Raw genomic sequence first — 16,655 nt, 5'->3', positions numbered from 1 at the left:
ACGTCCCTTTAGTGAGCGTGCGGTGGGTGGGAGTCCACACATTCCACACATTTGAGTCAAAGCCAAGCTCCAAATATTAGCAGGAGGCTTGCCCTACAAAGGCTTCTCATACACTCTACTAGCTACCAGAAGAGCCCGCCATCTTCTAGAGCTCAGCAGGGGAGTAAATGAGAGTTCGCAAAGCTTTTAACGCCGAGTGTGACACATGGGAAGGGCTCTATAAATAACAGCCATCTCCATCCATATGTATTAAATACAAATGTGCCCAGGAGCTGTCTGGTCTTGCTTGATATATTTCCTTTCTTTCTCCGTTTCATGTTTTGCTTTGACCTAGAAACCACAGGGTGACAAAACCGAATGAGAACTTTTATTTGTAATGATGTTAGAAGGTTCCTTTCTTATTGTCATAAAACCTGTCAGCTTGCAGAGCCGGGAAGTGTGTGTCAGCCATGGGGAAAGCTCTCTTTAATCAGGTCAGGCACAGTGACATAATTCCTGGTGGGTTTCTGGGTCCTTTCACTCCATCTTGGGATGGGGCTTGCTAGGCAGGCTCTAGTGATGAAGGTGAACATGGAGTCAGCGGCCAGGCACAGGGATGCCAGGTCGGGTGGGCAGATACTCTGGCTCCTACAATTGCTCCATGAATGTCCTAACAGCCAGGGGATAAATGCATCATTTCAAAGTCAGAGGTGGCTCTGATAAACTTCAAAGGACAAGCAAGAACAAGGGCTTTTAAAAAGGCCCTTGCTAGGAAGACCCCCGGATGCTAAATTCTAAGCCATACCAAAACATGGGAAGACAAGAGCTGTGGGAGCAGGAACATGGGAAAGCAAATCTCTGCTTCACCAATAATCTACAGTCTTTCCCCGTGAATGGGAAGTACCCCATGCTATCATAAGAAAATGGTAGAACAAAACTAAAAGGAAGAAAAACATCCCTGGAACTACTACTCAGCTACCACCAGTTATATTTCAATCTATTTCCGGCTGGGTTTTAATTGTTTTTGAGGAGGAAGGGTGAAAATCAGACATAGGGCCTTCATGCATGCCGAATAAGCACTCTGCCATTAAACTACAAAGCTACATCATTCCAGGCCCATACTAGTCTGTCTTTGGGCATGTATAAATATACGCACATCTTACAAACTATTTTAATGTAAGATTTGGAACTTTCCATTTTCCATTCACAGGTCTGAAAACCGATCATTAAATGTTCTTGAAGGGCATGTCTGTATTGGTTGCCTACTGATATCTCCCATTGTTACTCTTTCCTGGTTTTTAGTTCGATGAGCTGATGGTCCATTAGTTATTTATATTCCCTTAGGACAGTGGTTCTCAACCTTCCTAATGCTACAGCCCTTTCATACAGTTCCTCATGTTGTGGTGACCCCCAACCATAATTTGTACTTGATAACTGTAATTTTGCTACTGTCGTGAATCATAATGGAAGCATCTGATATGTGACGCTGTGAAGGGCCAGTTGACCCCGGGTATTGTGACCCACAGGTCAAGAACTCCTGCTGTACAGACTGCTTTGTTCAAGGTTTATCTCTAGTTTAGCACTGAAAAGACGGTGTTTTATTATTTCCTTCATAGTTCTAATCTCACACCTCATAGATCTACAGAAAACAATTTAGGCAGATGGAGTTTGAATTCCTACAGGAAGATAAGTTATATGTCTTACATGCAAAGGCACAACTTTTAAAAGTTTACATTTACTTTAATGGTAGAGATTGACCTTGTGGTTTTTCAGTGAAAATTCACCACTGAAGACTTTTGGAAGAAGGTCTTCATAAACTGAATGGACCTATGTTGACATCGCTTTCTTTTCATGATGGATGAAAGGGGCAGCAAAGCAGGTTGGGTACATCTCTCCATGGTGTTATGATCACCAGGACTGTCTTACCCATGAGCCACTGGGCCTGTATTCAAGTGCATTTCAGCGGAGTCTTATACTATAGTGCAGGCTAGCCCAGAATTCACAGTGTAGCCCAAGTTGGCTTCAAACTTGTGGTAGTCTTTCCTCTTCAACCTCCAGTAAGCTGGGACTTTTCTATCTTTGTAAGAGGCGAACAACGCCACCTGGTGCTTTAAAAACACAATTTAGTTTTTAAGCCACTGCCATATATAATCTTTATAACCAAGATCTAAGGGTCGCATGAGGTGAGAGAGGACTGTCATCCTTGGCTCACAGATAACAAGAGTTATTCTTAGTGTCATAGTAGTAAGCGGGACAGTAAAGCCTGGCCACTCTGTCCCTCATCCCCCAGTGCCCCTCCTTACTACCCTGCTCCATGTGGGCAGCAGGTGCTTGGTCCCCCTCTACCTCTCTAGTGCCTGGCATAGAACATGGCCTGTGTTCATCACAGTGGTGGTCAGCAGAAGTCACATGACATGTGGGGCATGCTTAGAGTATGGATCACTGAGAAATGGAGGCATAGGCATGATAAAATAGTAGAAGATAAATATAGTACAAACTGTGAATGTTTCTCATTAGCAAACAGCGAGGAGCAGGGTTTGCTGACTCAGCACACGGCAAGGCTCTGCGTATATGCCTCCTTCGACAAAAACTAGACCTACGTCTTCTTTTTCCACATACGACTTTTCAAAAAGCAGTTAATTTGGCTGATGTGGATGCACCAAAGACAGCCCCTCTAATAAGAAATTCACAAGATGCAGCGTGCAAATGTTAGTCAGAAACATCAGGAGGCACGGTAAAAGTAAAACAGATCGGGTGCTATTTGTGAAGTCTGCCACCTGGTGGATCCACCTAGCTACAGCAGCAGCGCTCTGAGCCTCAGGAACGGGACATGAGGGACCTCTTAAAGAGACAGTGAACAAAGGCTGTTAGAAAAACAATAGCAAGTCCGGTTTTATCCCATGCTTTTTCAGACTCAGGCCAGCTGGCCTTGGTGAGTTCCTGATAGAACATCTCCATTGTCTCAGTGTGTGGGTGCACCCCTCGCGGTCCTGAGTTCCTTGCTCGTGCTCTGTCTCCTGCTCATGATTTGGACCTTGAGATTTCAGTCTGGTGCTCCAATGTGGGTCTTTGTCTCTGTCTCCTTTCATCGCCTGATGAAGGTTAATATTCAGGAGGATAACTATATGTTTTTCTTTGGGTTCACCTTCTTAATTAGCTTCTCTAGGATCACGCATAATAGGCTCAACGTCCCCTATTCATGTCTAGAAACCAAATATGAGTGAGTACATCCCATGTTCCTCTTTTTGGGTCTGGCTCACCTCACTCAGGATAGTGTTTTCTATTTCCGTCCATTTGCCTGCAAAATTCAGGAAGTCATCGTTTTTTACTGCTGAGTAATACTCTAATATGTATATATTCCATACTTTCTTCATCCATTCTTCCATGGAAGGGCATCTAGGTTGTTTCCAGGTTCTGGCTATTACAAACAATGCTGCTATGAACATAGTTGAGCATATACTTTTGTTGTATGATAGGGCATTTCTTGGGTATATTCCCAAGAGTGGTATTGCTGGGTCCAGGGGTAGGTGGATCCCGAAATTCCTGATAAAACTGGTCTTGCTGAACATAATAGACAATGAGGACTGAGAACTCAAGAACAATGACAATGGGTTTTTGATCCTACTGCACGTACTGGCTTTGTGGGAGCCTAGGCAGTTTGGATGCTCACCTTACTAGACCTGGATGGAGGTGGGTGGTCCTTGGACTTCCCACAGGGCAGGGAACCCGGATTACTCTTAGGGATGATGAGGGAGGGGGACTTGATGGGGGAGGGGGAGGGAAATGGGAGGTGGTGGCAGGGAGAAGGCAGAAATCTTTAATAAATAAAAAATATATATATATATTAATTAAAATTAAAAAAAAAGAAAAACAAAAGCAACAAAGCAGGCAGACTGTTAGAAGCCCCGATGCTTCACTGTTGCTTGAAACTGTTTTTGTGATTCGTGCACAGTAGGGGAGAAATGATTTGAAGCTGGCTGAACTGAAGACAGGTTAGCAAGGTCTCAATCTGCCTTGGTCAGTTTAGTAGTTGGCCATAGGAAGTTCACGGCAGACCTCTGTTTCCGTCTGATGGTCTCGGTAAGGCTCAGCTGGGGGACAGGATCTTCCTGCATCTTTTGGGGGCCCTGCTTCTCCTCCTCCATCCTAGCTCCAGCCTGTTTGCATATCTTACCCCCACGTGAGCCAAGACATCAACCCACTAGGCTCACTGTGTACTTCGTAAGACTCGAGACCCACCCACCCACTTCACATCTGAACTTCTACTCACGTAGCCTGGGCCATCCCGAGTCTACTTGTTCGTGCACAAAATCTCCGGCCATCTCTCAAGGCCTGCACAGATTAACCCCAGTTCTCCCGTGCTCTTTTGGTGCATGCTGGTAGAGAGGCATCTTTCTTTCTTCTGAGCTTCTTCCTTGTTTACAGTCTGTTCCTTATGCTTAGCACTGTGATTAAAGCCTGGGGTTGCCACTGCTTCCTGCTGTGGGCATCAGACTAGCAGGTACTGGTAATGAGATGCGTGTGTTGGAGTGGTGTGCAGTAGGCCTTGAAAGCACAGCCTCTGAATCACACTGCCTGGAGAGAAACCATCCTCCTAGCAGATGGTGGTGGCTGCCTTGTTCATGTCTCTCTACTTCGGTTTTTGTATCTGGAAAATGGGGACGCTTCTACTTATAGCATCTACCACAGAGACTGACTGAGGGTTACGTGAGTTTATAGAAAACACAGCAGAGCCTGGCGGGTGCCAAGTACTCCTGCTTCATTAGCTGTGCATGTGTGATTTGTTAATGTTGTGTAGGATCGCGTGTGTGTGTATGTGTGTGGTATAACCACGTGAGGTCAGAAAACAAATATGCATGGCTTTTCTCAGGTGCTGTCTACCTCGCTTTTTGAAAGAAGATCTAGAAATTCACTAAGCAGGCTAACCTGGCTGGCCAGCAAAACCAGAGATCTCCCTGTCTTTGCTTCCCCAGTGGTGATATTACAAGTGCCACTGCACCCAGATGTTTCCCCTTTGGCTCTAGATCAGTGGTTCTCAACTTGGTTGTGACCCATTTGGGGGTCGCATATCAGATATTTACATTAAGATTCATAACAGTAGCAAAAATTACAGTTATGAAGTAGCAACAAAATAACCTTATGGTTGGAAGGTTACAGTCTTAGGGAAGGTTGAGAAGCACTGTTCTATAGATCAAACACAAGTCCCCATGCTTGCAAGGAAAGTACTTTAAGTGAACTATAACCCCAGCTTCCTATTAGCTACTTTTCTGTGTTGTTTTTAGTTTTACATGATGCTTGCAGTATTTAGCCCAAAGCTCTGGCTATTATCAGCACCTTCACAGATACGGGAGGATGATAGTTATGCCATTTGGTTGTTCCGTACTCCATAGAGAAGCTCCCCAGAGTTGGTGGGAAGGAAGTTACTGAACCAAGTCCTGGCGAGGCTTAGAGATTCTCTGATGCATCAGGAATTGAAACAATCAATCTGGACAACTGGAAAGTTTCCCAATTGGAGAGGGTAAGCCTGACATGTGCTCACTTGATCAGGACTATAACTAGGACAACACTGTCTCCACCTACGATGGAAGGGTAAAGAAAGACCATGCAGATCTTTTAGAAAGATTAATGCTGTCCTTTGATTGAGTTATTCTGGAAGGGAAGGTATGAGGGGATTGAACGGTGGCCATGACCCAGCCACTCATCCTATCCCATGAGGCTACTCTGCCAACTGCTATTCAACCAGCCTTCCTGTACAGGTAAGCTAGAGCTGCCATAGTAGTAGGTCTCCGTTGAAGCTGTAAGGGAGAATGAGACCAAATGTGGAGCGGTGGAAAGCCAAGAATGCTCAGTGTCCTCTGTGCAAAAGATAGACGTAGTTCATGGGATTCTACACAACCGGGCGAGTGATCGCTCCACTGTTTCCTAAGGATGCCACCAGATGCTGTATATACTAAGTATAAAAGATCATGGAAACGACAGTCAGGAACGAAATAGAGCTGCCACCCTGATGTGAAGCCAGCCACACTGCGTAGAAGAACACTGTCGAGGCTAGTCACTTTGCACTCTTTGTTCACGAATTGCCGGTTAAACTTGGAAGAAAGCGCATGATTACACACTTCACTGGGACGATAATTAAATCCCTTGCATCCTCTTTGTTTCATTACATAGTAACTGCTCTGTGTGCTTCCTTCATGACCAGAGGCAGAGTCTACTGCCTGGGTGGGCGACAGAGCATACTGCAGCTTCGAGGGGGCCACGGCATGGTACGCTCCACCGCGCTTGCACTCTTTCCGCGGCCCACAGTGACTTTACCCAGTGATGGAGCTCTAAGTTGTAGAAGGTGACCATAGGCACTAGGTGAGGTAAAATTTCACAGAGGGGACGACTGATTCTCGAAAGAGATTTCCAAAAACCTTTGAGGAGAGGGCTACAATCCAATTTCACAGAAGAAAAGGTATTTGGAAATCGAGAATCACATTAAGATATAAAATAGATTCAGCTCTTTCGCTTCTTCCATAAACATCTGTGTGCTGTGAAATAAACACAGGCTGAGGTAGGAGCTATTCTGCACATAGCATACTATTATGAAGAATGCAAGAGCTATATATAATATATATATACATACACATGTACATTATATATTACTATGCTTAATTTTTTTCTTATCAATTTGACAAAAACTATGGTAATCTAAGAGAAGGAACCCTCCACTGAGAAAACACCCCCATCAGATTGGCCTGTGGGAGATTTTCTTGATTAATGATTGATAAAGCAAGGCAGAGCCTAGCGGGGCAATGCCACCCATGGACAGATGGTCTTGAGGCACATACAAATGAAGACTGGGGAAGCCAAGAAGCCCAAGTCAGTAAGCAGTGTTCCTCCATGGCCTCAGTGTAGTCCCTGCTTCCAAGTTCCTGCCCTTCTATCTCCTCATGATGTACTACTGTAATATCTAAGCTGGAAGAAACCCTTCAACCCCAAGTAGCTTTTACCAGGGTCTTTATCCCAGCAACTAAGACAATTCCTATTGAAATTCCTTTAGCTTAAAAAAAAAATTGTCCTAAGGCATCAGTTGGATGGATGGCAACTAAGAGAATTATTATTCTCCAGGACCAAGGAACCTTGGCGGAACTGCTTCGCTTGCTGATCTCAACAGTCTTCTCTAAGCTGAAAGACTTACACACGGGATATAGGAGACAAGCTCCCGACATTCATTCTCGGTTCTTATCCACAAGACAGTGAACCACAGGATCAAAACTGGGGGTGAAGTGGCTACTTAGGCTCCGCAATCTGTGTTTTTTCTTGACTTTGTCCTAGGTGTTCTAAGACAGTTTCAGGTGGCTTTCACAGACAGGATATCAAAGTCAGCAGTTCCGTCCAGCCTCCCATCTCTGGGATGCTTGACTGGGAATGTTATTCTGCCCTTGTTAGAGAAGTTAAAAGGAAGGATTGCTGCACTGAACTGAAATTTTGGACCAGAAGTAGCTGTGTGGTCCTGTCCTCCCATTGTCACGTCTGGACAAAAGAGGAGGCTGCTGTAGCTATGTGGTCCTGTCCTCCAGTTGTCACATCTGGACAAAAGAGGAGGATGCTGTAGCTATGTGGTCCTGTCCTCCGGTTGTCACGTCTGGACAAAAGAGGAGGATGCTGTAGCTATGTGGTCCTCTCCTCTGGTTGTCACGTTTGAACATAAAAGGAGGCTGCTGTGGCTCATTTTAACTCTATCAATTTACTGAACCCTAAAACCAAGGCCAATTTTTCAAATTAATACTGTGAATTAATCAAAAGCAATAACTTGTTATCTAATTGCTCACCCTGGACCTTAGGATGCTTCTGGACCCTGGACCAGACTCTAAATAGCGTGAGTCTGGGAAATGACAGGGAAGGGACCAAGAAAGACATTTAAATGCATCTGTTTTGGAAAGACTTGCACACCTGCTCTTCTGCTAGTGCCTTCAAATTCCTCATTTTCTTGCAAATCCACAGCGGGGTCACTCCCTTGGCATGCTTATCCCTACTCATAGAATGTTCTTGACAATCTCTGTGCTTCAGCCTGGGATAGTTAAGTTCTTTTTCTCATGCATGTCCTGTACTCTGAGAGCAAAGAACACCTCCTATTCCCTGTATCAGCAATATTTATGTGGTCTCAAACATTATTTAAACGATTTATACGGGTTTACAGTAGTACACATTTATCCTCTGTCTCCCTAATGTTTTGGTTTGTTTTTGATGCTCAAATCTCTCTGGTTGGTCATGAAGTAAGAGGTTGTCTAAAACATGCGTAAGGAAGGGACTATGAGTCTCATCTCTGATAAAGCAGCCCTTTCCTTTAAAAATTTAAAAATCAAATTCAGGTTCAGTTAACTTTGTATAAGTCAGAGTTAGCGCGTAGCCAATCAGGACTCTCGGAAGAGCTGCCTGAGAGGGGGAATGTGCACACGGTTCTCCATTTATATTCCCTCTCTCTGGGACCTGAGCTGCCACGGGCTCCTTTAGATGCTCCTTTCTGATACCCATGGAAGTTTAACTTAGCTATGTAGATGAGAGGGGAGGAGCCTCGTTAACTGCTTGGGCCATCCTTCCACTCATCATCTAGAGCACATGTCAATACATCTGAAGTTCTGTCTTTGAGAGCAGCGCCAGCCCTGAAGCAGAACCTCTAGATCCGCCTTCCCAGTTGGACAGTACTCTGTCTCCTCCTATACCAGAATAACGTCTTCTGAGGTTCACCTTCAGAACTGCTAGCTCCCACATGGAATCTACGATGTGAGGTATATAAAAGAGGAGGACTCGTGTTCTGTAAGACTGGTAGTGAGAAGCAAATATAGTGCAGTCCAGGTTCAAGGACAGAGCTCACAATAGCTTTGCATCATATCAGATTTGAGTACTGAGTCCCATCCCTTCCACTGGTGAGACGGACTCCCGGCCCACGCCACAGAGAACCTGATCTCACGGTGCTTATTCCTTGGGGTTACCTACTGCCTCTACATGGCCAGGACATAGGAGAACAGTACCTTTAGCAGAAGCTCAATGACTTCCGTGTGAACGAGTCCATGAATCGGCTCTCCGTTGATGTGCGTGATCAGATCCCCAGCCTTCAGTCCAGCCTGGTGGGAGGGACTTCCTTCTTCTACATTCTGTAAAGAGGAGAGTACTTATTCATAAGCAAAAAAAATGACAAACCCCAACACCTGTCAGGATACTCTGAGTCACCTTGTGAGTGAGTCTAACCTCATAATAAGAAGTCAAAAAGGCATGGCCCTTGTTCCAATATTGTTCTAAAACAGGGTAATTCCCTTGTTTCCTTAAAACTGTCTTGACTGAGCAAGAATGTTTTCAAAACCAAAGCTAGAAAATAAAATAAAGACATGTAAAGGACAGGGCTGGAGAGAAGGACCCACGGGGCAGAGCACGACTCTTGCAGAGGATCTGAGTTTAGCTCCCAGAACCTATGGTAGGTGGCTCACAACTGCCTCTTACCTCCAGCTCTGGGGTAACTGATGCTTCTGGCCTCTGGGCATTAACACTCAGACATACAAGTAATTAAAATAAAATAACCCCCTTTTAAAGGATAATAAAGGGATATGAAAAAGATGGTCTTCATGTTTACCCGATTGCTACATAATATAGAAACTGGGCAGAATTAGGAAAATTGACTGCTTGGTGATATACCCAATTCCACCATGGGACTAGAGAAAAGACTTGGATGGTGGTAGTGTAGGTCTTTAATCCTAGCACTCAGGAGGCAGAGGCAGGTGGGTATCTGCGACTTTGAGGCCAGCCTGATCTACAGAATGAGTTCCAGGATGGTCAGCTAGGGTTGCTACACACAAAATAAAACCCTGTCTTGAAAAAAGAAAAAAAAGGAAAAAAAAAAAGGAAGAGAAAAGAACACTAAAAGGAAAAGGAAATGGGGTCCCACGCGCCACAGAGACAGGAAACACGTCATCACCAACTAACTATGCTTTAGTCAACAGCTGCACTCTAGACTGGCTGGAAAGAAAAACTGACAAGAACGAGCTCTGCTCTTACCCAGACGATGTGGTGCACCGTGTAGATGTCACTGTCGCCCACGTATACCCGAATGGCTCGGATGGTAAATCCATAGTTCTTCCCTGAGCTGTGGATCACAATGGGCTGGTGGGGACTGGCAGATGCGGCTGAAGAATCTCGGCTAGGGGAGGAATCCCGTGAAGAGGAAGGGTCTGAAGACAGGGAGTGCGGGGACATGGGACTTCCCAACGGAGACACAGCAAACATATCTGCAACAAAGAAGCCGGCATCAAAGCACATCCAGGGCACAGCCACCCTTCCCATGGGAAGCCCCACCACAATCAGGAAAACAAAGAGTGGTCATAAAGCAAAGCCCTTTGTTTCTAATGGCAAAAGAAGAATTATGTAGAAAATGCTCATGTCGGTAAAGGCCATGGATGTGAAACTCAAGCCTGTTGAGGGAACATCAAAAGTCTTTCTTGTTTCTCAATATTCCAAAATTAAGAACTTTCAGTTTTCCTACACAGAGTTTTCTGGTTTTAGATTCTTCAAATTATTTCAGTGAAATAGATCATTTATAGATGCATGTATTTATAGTGTCTCGTTATAGGAGTAAACTAAGGGTATAATGAGATATACTCTTCTCCAAATCTTACACTAAACAATTTAACGGGATTCTCCAAACACACACATGGCAGGAAAACAAGAATCAATTACCAGCTGCTTTTTGCAATGTTACTGAGCTAGAACTTATTAACACATTTCAAATGAATGACTGCAGTTACAACTGCTCCTCTTCACACAGTAGCTTCCAAGAATAAGGTTTCTTCAAGGGTAAGGAGGGCCAGATATATGTTAGGAGCAAAGAAGCTCATGTCCCCAAATGCCATCTCTAGTCTGTTTCAGAAGCAATCTTCTGGGTTTGAGCATCTGTATTCTCCAAGGCTCAGAGACTGAAACCTTACCCCCAAAGTAATGGTATTTGGAGAAATATCTGGAAAATAATTAGATCGAGAGGACTCTTCCTCTGGTGATGGGATTGGCATGTTTCTGGAAGAGGCCTGAGAGCCTTTAAGAGATGTTGTCTATGTGGAACACACACCAGAGGCCTTGACTGGGGCATCTGTACCGCCATGAACAATAGATTCTACTCTTTATAATTTATATGAGTATAAGGTACTGTATTATAGCAATCAGTGCAAATTAAGAAGCAAACTCACTGTTCTATCTATGCGAATGCATGTGGATCCTAATTAGTTATGAGACTGTGTGTTCTGAGAAGACAGTCACCTACAGAGCAGGCTGAGGTTTGAATGTGAACTTGGCTGAAACAAGGCAAGCCAGGTGCTATCAGAGACGCAGGGACATGGTGAGACCTAATGTGGTCCCAGCGAGGTGACAGCATCCATCTTACATGTGCTCTGGGTCTTCTGTTGTCCCCATAAGAGTAAAGCTAAATGTATTCCTGGGACTGTTCTCTGACTTCACGGGCCACACTGATTCTCTATACTGACACTTGTCAGTGAAATCCAAAGGTCAGGTAAAAAGAGGCCACTGGTGGATCGGGACTGGTGGTGGATTAGAGGACAGATCAGTCACTCACGACTCAAGCTATGGGAAGGCCAGGATTCCCCTTCTTAACCACATGGTGGGCTTCACTTCCTCTACAAATGGTGCAAATTCCTCTTTATCCAAAGAGCAGGCTACTTCACCTGCTTGTACAGATGGACAAGGCTGCACTGAACTGCCCTTCCTCATTATTCGTGCACACTGGGGCCAACTTTAAAGTACGCATGGCCACACGTGACAACAGGGATAAGAGCTTGCCTCGTGGGGCTCAATGGGATGTTTCCTAGCAAATGAATTTGTGTTATGCTTTTGAAAGCATTTGTGTATATCAATTTTTTTGTACAAATATAAAACAATAAGTAATCTCTTTGATACATAGTTTGTATTCTTCCCCATACATGCCACCCATCAAAGAATTTAGTTTCCAATCCTATTCTCTTACTGAGTGATGTCATGACCATCAGCGTGTGCCAAGGGAATTACTACAGATTTACTGATCAGTACATGTAAAACCAAGCTATAGGAAAACACAGCAATCCCACAAAACCATAATTAGGTCCAGTTTTCCAAAACAGGGCACAGATTAATTTGCCTACTAGGTGGGAAAGGTGATGCTCAGTCCACAAGACTGGGAAAACATCTTATTTCAGTGCCTCCTATGAAGAAATTCTCTGCCATCTCCAGAAATGTGAGGCTTATATTCTGTGTCGTTTCCTCATAATTCGATGATGCAAAGCCTACGTAGCTCTCCAACATTCGAGCTGCAAACAGCTCTGAAAAGTACATACACAGTACGGGGTCTACAGAAGAGTATCCCAGGGAGGGAAATTCATTATTTAGCTCATGGGGGAGAAAAAAGGTCTTAAGAAAACAAATGAAATCTGCCTTCATGGGGAGGAAACATCTCTCATCTCACCCCCAGATACAGAAGGTAACCTGAGACAGATATGCACATGCTTTCTGAGTGCCCCGAGGTCCAGGAAGGGAAATTCACGGGTGTGTTAAGCCGAAGTTCTTGAGAGTTGTCCTGCAATCCCACCCGTGATTGCCTCATGCAATCTTGCATTTCAATTTGCATTCCAGGTTGGGGGAGGAGGGAGGGGAGTACATGCACAAATCACACAATTTCATGCGAGTTGATATCTCTCTACCTCCTGGGATCATGAGGGACAGAGCACTGGCAGAGAGGGACTTTGTGACTTTCCCCGCAATTCTCTTTTTCTCTGTGTTTTCTAACCGCTGCCGAGCCATGTGGGAAGTGGGGTCACTGGACGGCTTTGAGGTGCTATCTGTACTGTCCACACACTCGCTTCGCCCATTGATCTGATCCAAGTGCTCTGAAAAGCTGCCAACTGTACAGAGAAGAAGGAATAAACACATTCAGGGGGAGGTAGGAGAGGGGGTGGAGGTGGGAACAGAGAAAAGGATGGACCAACAGCGGGAGAAACTTCCATGTGGCTCCTCAGTCCAGATGTGCCAGGCTGAATGTGAAAAACTACCGGCTGGAGAGCAATGCTGTGGAGGAGGAAGAGATGGAAGAGCTATCCATTCAGGCTTCATTCTCCTGTACACAGTTAAGCAAGTCCTTAACGATTCCACTCTATTAACCGGGAGAATAGCTTTCTATAATCTGTATTTCCGAATGCTCTGAGAGTCTCCTCCCATGGGCCTTCAAGAAAGCCATCCTATAAAGCCACTACCGCCCCCCTCAGACTGACCCCAGTGATTGGCATGAGTGCTCCTAATGATTGTAATGCCACTTAGTCACGCTGTAGGCTTGTCTGTGTCACCGCCTCTCAACTTCCCAAGATAACATGGGTCCAGTTATGTAAGTTCGAGAAAGAATCAAAATGTCCCTTGGTTCCTTCCACTTCTGTTTTCACTCCAAGCTCCTTGTAAGTTTCAAAGGACGAGATACAAGATAGGGGTCACCACATTACTTAGGAGCAAACTCCATCCTCCTGGCTTTCAACGTAGACTGTGTCAGATCCTGGTCCTCCCAATGTCACCCTCCAGCCTCTACGACACACCTTTCTCTGTAAGTTTGGGAACCCCTAATGTACAGTGGGGTTACTCTTAAGTTAGAACACTAGGGCTTTCCATAAGAATGGAAACATGTCATAGATCTATGAAGCATGTGTGGTAATGACATGGCAAATAGTCTTCTGAATGGCTAACCAGCTCATCTTAAAATGCTGACCACACAGCATTCTCTGTGTGGAAAGCAGTTGGCCTAAATGACACACACCCCACTCAACTGCACAGCTCTTGTCTGGCTCTAGTTTGTGGCGGGGCATTCAGCTTGTGGGTCTGCCTACAGGGAGGCCTGGAAAGCCATGTGGGTAGATGTGGATACAGCATACTTGGTGGCTGTCTGCTGTGCTGTGCAAACAAGAAAGGGTTTGGGGTTTCTACAATGGCACCCACTGGGCCAACAGAGTAAGGAAATCTTAAGGCGGCTATCGGCAGCCTCCCACTTCCTGGGAAACACACCCTCATCTACTAGTACATCTATTCTGCTCCCTTGAAGAAATACGCTGCCTCGGGGATTCCATCAAAACGGTTTCACTCACCAGAAACTTCTCCGCTCTAAACTGAGGCTAAGCTCCGGAGAAGCCACGTCCTCTCTGAGTGGGTTCAGGTGGGAGGAGTGCAAAGCAAAAAGTGTAAACAAAAAGCTGTGTCTTTTTACACTAAATAATGTGCTGGGGGCATCTGAGCATCGCGGCTATGACTTCACAACTGTGACTTCTCAAGGGTTCAATGTAGTCAAGGAAAAAAGGGAAGCAGACACCAACTTGTGCTTTCCCAAATGTCAGGAGGAATGCACAGTATTTTCTTCTCTTATCCCTCCGGCTTCCTTCCCCGGCCAGTTTTACAGCACTGTACATAAGCAAGTGCCTCTTTTGCTGACGGCAGGTAATGTCACCTTAATGTTCTCTAAATGTCAAGGGTTCCTTCTTTTTGATGGTGGAGCAATATAAAATTCAACAAATTTAATTTTACTGCAGCCACGCTTCTCAGGCTCCTTAATTACCCTTGGCTGTAAGCAAATCAACTCTCATCTCTCTAGTCTGTGCAGCCCCTAAGGTCTTTGATTATTTTTAGTGTGTGTATGGGGGAGACAGGGTGAGGAAAAGGTAGGTTGACACTATTAATCAAAATGCATGGCAGGACCTTAGCAGATATTTTTAATTATGAAAGCAATCAATCAAGTACTTAGATATGACTCCTCCTCTCTCCCTTTACCTCCAACCTTTCTCATAGTGAGTAGGTTCGGGATACTGAGATACAGTACACAAAGAACTTTTAAATAGTCTATATTCAGGGTAAGGCAACGGAGAACCACATAGAGATTCCTAAAACTACCAATATGAAATACTGAGCCCCCTACATTTGATATGAATAGTAAGAGAACCATGGTCAGGAACCCTACAATAGTAAGATATTCCCGTACTCTTTTTGCAATGCTATTATCTTGGCTTTGTAGTTAGAGTCAATGGGATTGCCCAGGATAGAAATAGAACTGAGAAGCAAAAAGAGAAAAAGGAAACCCAGTAGTAATTTCCCAGGTCAACCGTAAGCATACACGAAGCTCCACAGATCCATATATTTTAGGGAGGCTAAAATCTAGCCTGAGAGATATTTTTTTTAAATGTGATTAAAGGAAAAAATAAAAATGACCTTTCATTATGAACATTCAGTTTAAAATGTTGATGGGAACTCTTGGAATCATTTATGTTTATAAATATAGCAATATTAAATATGGCATAACGAAAACATTCATTGCAGCAATTATAAGTCAGAGCCATCTTTTGCTTTTTTTTAAAAAAAAAAAAAACATTAATCGACCCTACTTTGCAGAAAGATCAGCCTTTATAAACCAAATGATGTCATAAAGGCACCTAAATGGCATATTCTGGGGGAGGAAGTGGAAGTCCGGTCCTCCAAGGAAAGCACCTCCCTGGTTAAGGGTATTAAGGACTTTAAACACTGATGAAGACAATGGTCCTGTCGTTAGGAAGCTTATTTCACACAAAGGGACAGACACAAGAGAAGCCCACATGCTGGACTTCAATCCGGCAAGACAGAAGCTTCAGGAATGTGGGACTCCATTTGCCAGAGACCGAGAAGGGTCAACTACATGCAGAGGTGGTGGTTTAGAGGCAATCTGACAGCAGGGGGGTTTCTCACTCCCCACTGGTGTCCTGTGAACTCCACAGTCAGTGTGACGTTAGTGACCAGGGACTGGGACAATGAGGTGTGTCTGGTAAAACATGACCCACTAACAGAATCTAGCTCAGGGCTGGAGAGAAAGCTAGCTTCATGCTTCTTCTCAGAGATGACTGGAGCTATTTTCAAAGGACACTGTGATGGTTGGTCTGTGTAACCTTGCACCTCATTCTAAGCCGGATGCAGTTCAGCAAGCTGCGCCTTTGCATCAGCAGCCATGGACATGCTCCAGAACGGGAGGGTTCTGCCTGCCACCAGAGGACTGCACTGAGGCTGGCGGTCTAAGTGTCCCCGAGGTCCAGCTGAAGTCAAGTCCGCATGCTGTATGGCCTGGCACTGAGCATGCAGCTGAGACAGCCGACCTAAGTTCTTAGGAGCTTGTCCCTAAAGAAGCGGTGCCACAGGAGAAGTCTATAAGGGGAGAGACACTCATCCCGATGGTCTGGTTGGGTGAAGCCTGAGACTCAGCGTGCTGACAGTCACTTCCCAGTAGGTACGGTGCCCGAGCAGAGTGGGCGCTGCTATCACTTACCTGACAGTGTGGAACTGCTGATGGTGCTGGCTGGAGTGGTGACCTCGGGCTCCTCCTGCGTGCCCTCCTCGGGAGGGAGGACTGGCTTTTCCTGCTCCTCTCTGGGGTCTCCAGAGCAAGGGACAGCTTCATCTTGCTCTCCCTCTGTTGAGATAGCCAGCTTGGGAAGCAGGCCAGAACTGAGCTTGCATCTGTTGCTTTCTGTATCCGAAGAGTTGGACGTCGATAACTGTTGCCTTAATTCAAAACAAGAACAAGTCACATGAACGCCCCAGGAAGCCATGAAGAGCAAAGGCTTGAAGAAACCAGGTAAAGCCTAGTATGTTTAGGACAATGGTTCTGGCGATAT

General features: G+C 45.0%; 1 protein-coding gene across 11 annotated transcripts in view; it reads right to left on the bottom strand.

Annotated features, from left to right (window-relative positions):
- The window catches only part of Mast4 (microtubule associated serine/threonine kinase family member 4), a 593,745-nt gene that overhangs the window by 10,214 nt on the left and 566,876 nt on the right, over positions 1-16,655 (bottom strand). For 8 of the 11 annotated variants that reach the window (XM_057790139.1, XM_057790140.1, XM_057790146.1 and 5 more), the window contains 4 exons: positions 16,307-16,542; positions 12,693-12,893; positions 10,012-10,241; positions 8,994-9,116 (listed from right to left, as the gene is read on the bottom strand). In XM_057790139.1, coding sequence (XP_057646122.1) covers positions 8,994-9,116; positions 10,012-10,241; positions 12,693-12,893; positions 16,307-16,542 — 790 coding nt within the window. The remainder of the gene's footprint in view (positions 1-8,993; positions 9,117-10,011; positions 10,242-12,692; positions 12,894-16,306; positions 16,543-16,655) is intronic. The other 3 variants (XM_057790141.1, XM_057790142.1, XM_057790150.1) reach the window with 1 other exon arrangement.

The sequence above is a fragment of the Chionomys nivalis genome, chromosome 15 (genome assembly GCF_950005125.1).
Source record: "Chionomys nivalis chromosome 15, mChiNiv1.1, whole genome shotgun sequence".
NCBI classification, from domain to species: domain Eukaryota; kingdom Metazoa; phylum Chordata; class Mammalia; order Rodentia; family Cricetidae; genus Chionomys; species Chionomys nivalis.
The sequence above is the reverse complement of the archived record's forward strand: the minus strand, read 5'-3'. Positions and strand labels throughout refer to the sequence as shown.